Source organism: Poecilia reticulata, linkage group LG17 (assembly GCF_000633615.1).
Source record: "Poecilia reticulata strain Guanapo linkage group LG17, Guppy_female_1.0+MT, whole genome shotgun sequence".
NCBI lineage: Eukaryota > Metazoa > Chordata > Actinopteri > Cyprinodontiformes > Poeciliidae > Poecilia > Poecilia reticulata.
The window spans coordinates 2,394,395-2,403,057 of record NC_024347.1 but is presented as its reverse complement, the minus strand read 5'-3'; the positions used below and the strand labels follow the sequence as shown (position 1 = coordinate 2,403,057).

Genomic DNA, 8,663 nt, shown 5'->3' with positions numbered 1-8,663 from the left:
AAAAACATTGCCTTGTTTATCAAATTAATTTTCTTAAATTCAAGCGCCAACCCATTTAATTATCTGACATGTCGCTGGAAATAAGTTGTTTTGTATCCATGGTTACCACAATGTTAATTTGTTACYTCTCATTTCTCTTGGTAATTAAAACCTTATGAACACTCTGAAATCTGTTATTGTGGTCTCAGTTTGTCTAAAAGAGTTATAGGAACTATCCAGAATAAAATAAAGAAAATATAAGGTGGCGTGTAAYCTTACAAAGCAGTTTGTATGCATTTCAAAATCCAAAGCAGTGGATCTTCAGGAGCGTTTTCGACCGCCGTCCACCAGGGGGCGAGAAGCCAGAGACGGATCGCTGCTCATACTATAAAACTAAGAAGAGGTTTTCCTGTCGGTAGGAAGGGTTCTGTTGCAATACTGTCTATGGTCAATGTAGTGAATTAACCTGTTTGTAGTGTCTTTTTTTTTTTTTCAAAGAAAATACCTAATTTTGTCCAGGTTAGCCTGCTTTCAGTCGCTTACAACGTCTAAATGAGAGAACGTTAGCCCGCCGGAGAGCTTTTAGAAATGGCTGCCGACGATATTGACTACAATATTGTATTTCCGGATGCGGGCACATCAGGTGAGTACTTATAGTCATAGGTACAGATGCACTGTCATCCTTGTATGTAACCCATACGGTAGCTCCGTCCAGCAGAGCCGCTGTGTGTCTGGTACCGTTACTGCTGGTGCAGCTCGCTGTGCTTCTGTTAAAGCGCTTTTGTGTTGTGTGCGTGTGTGTCGAACTGTTTTCAGAGAGACACTGGCAGGGGACAAAGGAGCCAGTTGTGATCCTGTTGGGCTGGGCTGGGTGCAAGGACAAACACCTCTCCAAATACAGCTCCATCTACAATGACAAGGTCAGGCCAACGAGATTAGAAAAGGCTCAGCAGATTGTGGATTATTCCAGTTAAAATGCTATAAGAAAGTGTCCTTTTTTTCACTATCAATTGCACAATGACTGCAAAACAGCAACCGAATTGAGTTTCCACTGTAAATATAATAGTTACTTGCCAGTTAAAGTGTCGGTATGYAATTTGAATCCACCCTGCGGAAGTTCACCTGGAAGCATTCTCTCTTCCTCTGACTGCTGAGCATTGAATTTTTATAACCTCTTTGTTTTGTTGACAAGACAGAGGTGATGATGATGCTACAGATTAAAAATTTTTTATCACAATATTTGGGCGTACTATTGTGTTAACAATTCAAGTGACGATAAACAACTGTTTATCGCTTGTTTTTCAGGTAAACTGTATGGCTGCGACTGAATGACACAGCAATAGCACCACAACCACAAAAAACTGCTCTTGAAAAACAAACGCATTTGTCGTTACGGAATTTATAGCGACAACAATAAATCCAAATTCTCATCACAATACGAAATTTATCAYGATAAACGATGCGATAAATGCCCATCTCCTGGTACAGGCTGTACTGCAAGCACATGCATGATATAGCAATTTTCAAGTTATAAATGTTGAAACAGTTTTGCAAAAAAAAAAAAAAAAATCAAATTAGAACTTGATAATCATCTCAGTAAAACACACCAAGCATATCATTTGGTGTTTCATAACCACATACCTGATAATCGGCCATTCCAGTCTTCTCTCGTCCTTTTCTCAGAGATCTTCCATGTGTCCAGGCATTGTTGGAATGAGTAATTCATAGAAACACATTTAAAGTAGAATTTGAGAAGAAGGAGGAAAAAAAMCACAATAAGTAGAAATTAGTCCACTAAAAWAACKGAGAAGTTACCTTCTGTGATGTCACCATAGGCATACGTGTATAGAAGCTTATATAGGGGTGTACGGGTGAGCAACATGGTTTTATCACAATATGTTGTGGTACTATTGCAATAACGATACAAGTGATGTTAAGTTTATGTAACTKTTTTGTAGGCATCTATGAACGTGACTGCACAAATACTGCTGCTGAAAAACATACACATTTGTAATGCTTTTCTTTAGGACGCTAATCACATAAAGAMGTTTGGTTTGTGTCACTGAAATGCACACAAGAATTTAATAAAATGTTMMAATTTATTGATACAACGTGAATGAGCAAACTGGAGAAAATTGGTGAAAAATAATAGTTTTTTGTAAGGGTTTTTAAACATTAATAGACATTTATTGTAACAACAATAAATCAAAATCATATCATAATAAGAAACTTATCACGATAAATGATGAATGATACGATAAATTCCCACCCGTATTGGGGAGGATAGAATTTAACTTTATCAAAGAATTTTACAGCAAAATTCTAACACTTAATGGGAAATTGTCCAAAATATGTTGATCAGTAGGTGACAAACTATATCYAGAGTTCGCTTGGTTTCTTTTTACTRAAATATMTTGTGGATTGGAGCTTCAAAACTGCTGCGACATCACAGGAAATTGCCAACAGTCAGCTTTATTCCACTTTGGGTTTTTCTCTCAGGGATGCGTCACCATCCGCTACACCGCACCGCTGAAGACCGTCTTCATCTCTGAGACGTTCGGCTACAAGGAGCTGAGCGGCACGGCGCTCAAGCTGCTGGAGATCCTCTACGACTACGAGGTGGAGAACAGCCCCGTCTTCTTCCACGTCTTCAGCAACGGCGGCTTCATGCTCTACCGGTACATCGTGGAGCTGCTGCACAGCGACCAGCAGTTCAGCTCGCTGCGCGTGCTCGGGGTGGTGGTGGACAGCGCGCCCGGCAGCGGAAACGTCCGAGGCGCCCTGCGCGCGCTCACCGCCACCCTGGGGCCCCGGATAAGCCCCGCTTTAAAGTACGTCCTCCTGGCGCTGTTCGCGGTGAGCGTTTTCCTCCTGCGGATCGTGCTGTATCCGGTGACGAAGTTCATCCACAAGAACCACTACGACGCCGTGCGAGAGCGCCCGCCCGCCTGGCCCCACTTCCTGCTGTACTCCAGAGCGGACCAGGTGATCAGGCACAGGGACATCGAGCTTTTCGCCGAGGCCGTGGCAAAGAAGGGCGTCCCCGTGCACAGCTGCGACTTCGCCTCCAGTGCCCACGTCTGTCACTTCCGCGATTTTCCCGAGCAGTACACTCGCAAGTGCCGTGACTTCCTGGTGGCTTGCATGAAGGACTCTGAAGGACCCGAAGCGAAAAAGAGACAACACGTTCAGAGTGAGTGAAGATTTGCTCTCTCCAGAGTTTGAAGATAATATGACTACCAAGCCTTTTTTTTTTTTTTTTTTTACCTACTGTGGTTGGAAAAATCCAAGAAACTGTAAAGCTTTCTTCTCATGACTTCTGCTACATTTAATTTTAATGCCCCAGGGCACCGCAAGGGAAAGTTCCACTTGTCTAAATTAGTTTATTTTAATAAAATTAAAAATAATAAAATAAATTAGTTTATTTTATTTAATAAAATAAACTAAACTAGTTGAAATATTCCAGTATGACATTCCCACGGTAGGATAACCTAAGAAATATYACAGTATTTACCCACACACACAAAAAAAACATGCATAACATTTTGTAATTGTTTTTGCTTAAAATATTATAGAACATTTATTTGTTATAGATTCAAAAAATGAAATTTATAACTGGATTGGCGTATCGGATTTAATATTTGGTGCTATTTGTTGCGATACTGATAAAAATTCMTACAAAAACTAWAGCTAAAAGTCAGTCGCTGTTTTTGAAAACACTTCTGTTGCACACAGTTTATACTGCTCTAAATATAACGCATTATAACACGAGCCACATTAGCTGTAGTAAGCAGGCCAACTGTATGGCTAATCACCACGCGCTAATTGTATTCAAACATATTTTCAAATGCATATTTATGGATGGTTTTACTGGAACCAACAGTGAAAGTTGGATTTTTCCCACTATTTCACAGAGGGATCTATTTCAGCCATTTGTTTCTGCTAGTTTAGATGACAGGCACAAAGCTAATGAAAGGACTTCGGCCCCACCACACTTTTTTCTTCCACTCGATTTTCCATGAGCTTGCTGGGATACAGCACAGTGTGAGCAGGCAGCTTCTTTAACAMTGGCTTTTTGCCGCTTGCCCTACTTGTGGATGGAGTCAATAACCTAATCCTGTCAAGTCGTCACTCATAAATAGCATTTCAGTATTTTTCTCTCATTGGTCGTGAAATGTGAAAATTTTCTGAGAGACTTTAGTTTTGGTTTATAAAAGCTGTGGAGAATTGTCATCAAAATGATCAGAAATAAGCACTTGAAACATATCCCTCTGTGTAGAAATGAATCTGTATAATTAATGAGATTCATTTCCTTATTCAATGACTGAAAAYCCCTTTCTAGCGATAATTTAAATTGCTCACATGCACTTGTTCTGTTCAGTTTTGTACCACATAAACACTTTTTTTTTTTCTTTTCAGATTAGTTGCACAAGCATTGAGATACAATGGAAAAAAAACTAAAATATTCTAGGCTAATTTATTGCTGTGAAATGTGATGCATTGTACATTAGTAGTCGCCAGTCAGTCTGACACAGATCTGACTGCCTGTTCTGTTTTGTTTATTTATGAAATGTAATTTATGATTTCTCACTAAAATAAGGGTGCTTTATAAAGAAGGTGTTGCGTATCTTAAGTGATTCGTGTGATTTCRTCCTTTAGACTTGTCGCTGCCTTACAGGATTTGTGTCCAAATCAAGTGAAGTCGACCTAATGTGTGATACAAACAAATTTAGTCCAAGGACGAAGCCTAGTGACGATGAATGTATGTGTGAAGCACAACCGATATGTTCACTTTTTAACTGATGTGCCTTCAATAAACCAGAATGCTCACAGTAAAATGTCTCCTACCTTTTTTCATAATATTCTTATTTTATGTCTTCTGTAGTTCGCACCTATCAAATTGTGAATGTTTTGTTTACAGAAACTCTGAACATTAACAAAATGTGCATTTAAAACCTACCCATCTATAAAATWAAACCTAGGTTATTGAGTCAATTTAACAACATTGTAAAATATTAACACATGGAAATAAGTTTGAATTCATTCAAAGTAAAACTACAGATCAGATTCGGAGAAGRCYCTCCCGTTGTTTGAAGATATTTGTATATGGCTCCCTCTGGTGGACATGTGTCAAAATTTGTATTTTAAAATCCCTACAAGTGTTTTCTGCTTCTTCTCACTTCCTGGCAACGTAGAGTGAGACCAAGAAAACTAAATTAAGTCAGTTTTTTTTTTTGTTCATGTAAAAAATATGTCTGATCATGACGAGTTCATAGCAAGCTGTTTGTTTTCCAGACTTGTCTCTTTTCTTCTATTGCTGAACAGAAAGCGCTTCACTTGAATCCAGCCACTTCACCTGCTCTGCTTTCATGAGACACTGAGGACTGTTTGAGTTGTGTGTGTGTGTGTGTGTGTGTGTGTGTGTGTGTGTCTGTCTCTGGAACAACCCAGTGGCGATGGCTGCTGAATGTCTGTGTCTCTCAGATTTGACATTTGGAGGAGCAAGCAGGTTGGCATTTGCCTCCGTTCCAGATCTGGCACTGGTACTTCATGTATCATGAGGAGCAGCTCGGAGGGCCGAAAGAAGAGAGAGGAAAGTTTACATATCGGCACAGACCGAGGAACATCGCTTTCTGAACTGCACGTTAGAAGAGCTGTAGTCCTTTGATGATGTATGTATGAGGCCTCAAAAACCTTACAGCACTAAGTCATCATAACTACACAAGAAGGTGTAATTTCTTATCCTAACGTCTAGCAATATAACACATTTTTTCAAGTGGAAGTGCATGGATATAAACCACAGTTCTCACTGTACGACGTCACACTGGGTGGAGTCGTGATGGATTGATTCGCAATGTTTTGCCAGCAGTTTGKGCTAAAATTATATACGGTTTGATTTGGTTGATGTAGCCGGATGCAACCAGCAGGGGGAGTTTACCGCTAGCGCTATCCATAATGGAGAGCACTCCACCCGGGACTACTCTTCACCCGCCGGAGCAGAAGGGCTCTTTTATTGAAATATTCCCCTTCTTCAGGTATGAGTTTATTCATAAACACACCTGTACGGTTGTAAGCCAGTTTCTTAACTGTTGGAAAGCWTGTGAGCATGTTTCTGACTATACTTACACACTCCATTGTTAGCTTCGTTGTTAGCTACCAATACCGTTGTTCCATGTTGGGATCGTTGTTGTGTTTTCAAGCTAACTCGGATAATAAGACACGCTGGAGTAGAAGGAACATATCTGACTCTTTTATTAAAATATTCCCCTTCTTCAGGTATGTGTCTATAAACACACCTGTACAGTTGTAAACTAGTTATTAACTGCTGATAAGCTTGTGAGTATGTTTTTGACTATTTTTACATACTCCGTTGTTAGCTACCATACCGTTGTTCCATGCTTGGGATCGTTGTTGTTTTTGCAAGCTAACTCGGACAATAAGACGCTGGAGCAGAAGGAACCTGTCTGACTCTGCTTCAGGGCTTTTACAAAGTCATGTCAAATTTCACCACTTTGGGAGTGRAATKAAACATGCACACACCAWTTTGCGTATCCCACCAAAAAATAGCCTTTAGATTCGTCACAAATTTGCTCTCTAAAATATAAGCATTGYTATTGTAAATTACAGCTTTGAGGGAGCAGTTTTTAACTGCCAAACATAACAAATTTGACTGAAACTTATGCACATGTTCCTTTCTTGAAACTTTTTTTTTTTTAGCTAATTGCAGTAAATTATATATATATATATATATATTTTTTCATCCATCATGGGGTTTGCCCACACCTTTTTCAGTACTCAGAGACGTAGATCCACCTGAAGAGGGCAGCATTGGCTCACAGTTTCCACAGTTCAGGTTCTAGGCGAAGCCTCAGCTTCACATCAGGACGATTAAGGCCGTGCTCAGACATTATTTATGTCTCTTTTAGGGACAGGAAWATGTGAAATCTACCTTTATGAACCTTTGGACTGCTTTACAATATTAGAAAGTGCCAGTGCTTTACTGGTTGCCATCAAGACTTTTGCTATTATATCCGTCTTGTCTATCTTCAAGGTATTCCTATTGTGCAACCATTTTGACTTTACAAGGATTAAAGGCAACCCCTCCAAAAAAAACAACAACCTTGTCGCCATTTCAAATTAAAACAAAGTATTTTTAAGTGCAGGCTGCAGGGAAGATGAGGGAGAACAAAGAATAGATCGGTTTGTGCGGCCGAGATCGTCATACGCCTCCCTCTCCCCTTTAGAAACCCACTGAAAGAAGAAATTACACCATGGAAGTTAATGAAGTCTCACAAGTTGATGAGGGGAAAATTGTGGTGAAGAGGGGTCAGCGCTTTCTCTTTAGCCTTTCCCTCTTCTGCGGAAAATGGCTGCGGTCAAGATCCATACTTTTAGAGGACGCCCGGCTCTCCGACGCAGAGACGGAGTGAGAGGGATGAGGGGGAGAGCACCAAGATTAATGACATTAAGTGGTAGCACTTGGCAATGTGGTAACATATCGTCTGTGTTCTCAATTTGGGGCTGATAGTTTCATAGACCTTGGCTGTGCACGGCGACTTTTAGCTGTGATTTAGTGGATTCGAATAATCCGCGCGGCTTTTCATCATCACAAGACCCGCGAGCCTCCACAAAGACGAGTCCTATCAGGGGCCGCATTTATCAGAAAATATGATCAACATCTTTCAAACGGTTAAATCTTCCCTCGCTGCACTTCTTTATGGTTATCGTGCCGCTGAGCAAAAACTGAACTTTGTCCTGGAATTTCATTTATTCCCCTCTACAATTTTCCCTTTAGGCTAATGTCACTGCAAATTGAAGTGAAATGTTTTTTTGGTATGTACAGGTTGACATTTTTGGAGTCTACCATGTGAATCCCGTTTCTAGATCATTGAAAAGGGATGTGCATTTTATCTGACGGGAACATGCGTAGAGGTAGACGTGCACTCAGAGATATGATCTAACGGATAATCTCCGCGCCTGCCTCTCTGGTGATTTGGACTGGTTCCGTATAATGCTTGACATTTTGATTTTACGTCTGACACACTGTGATTTATGCGAACAAAGTACAAGTGATGCAGACTCCTCTCTTTACAATCTGGTTTCCTGTAAAAACAGGAAGCCATTTTCGTTGGCACCGCTGGTAAAGATGCAGGAAAAACCTTTTTTTCTTTCTTTCTTTTTTTACCCCCCAGCAATATCTTTAAAACAGACATAACTTATGCATTTGAGTTTTAAGCACTAGCCTGGGTAAGTTCCCACATTCATCAGGTCACCACACACAGTAATAATAATCTCCAAAGCTCACCATTGGTCAAGTGCAACAAAGAGTTGTCTGTTAGCATCACTTTATATTTTCTCCTGCCCAGGGCAGCATTAGGAAGGAGGCTGCATGAGCAGAAAATTAAAATAAATTCTTGGTCAATTAGCTCTTGACCAAGTTTTCTATCCCTTTATGTCTCTACAATCAACAGAGACAGTGTTGTGTTGAGTTGACTGCCCCCGCTAGCAGAATACGAAGACTAGGTTATGTGCTTCATACAGAACTGCGTTGCATTCTATACCAATCCATAATCTCGAATGTTTTCCTACAATTTGATTGGTTGTGGGTCAATTCAATAGTTATAGCTGGTTGGACACTGCATGGGACCTTGCTGTTTGGTAAAGAGGCTTACCAGTCCCAACCT

General features: G+C 40.3%; 1 protein-coding gene across 1 annotated transcript; it reads left to right on the top strand.

Moving 5' to 3' along the window:
• Positions 1 to 270: 270 nt before the first annotated feature.
• tmem53 (transmembrane protein 53) lies at positions 271 to 4,817 on the top strand. The gene is made up of 4 exons (XM_008433018.2): positions 271 to 394; positions 499 to 622; positions 796 to 899; positions 2,479 to 4,817. The coding sequence occupies exons 2-4, from the start codon at positions 568 to 570 to the stop codon at positions 3,178 to 3,180; spliced, it is 861 nt and encodes a 286-aa protein (XP_008431240.1). The 5' UTR covers positions 271 to 394; positions 499 to 567; the 3' UTR covers positions 3,181 to 4,817.
• The last annotated feature ends 3,846 nt before the right edge of the window (positions 4,818 to 8,663 follow it).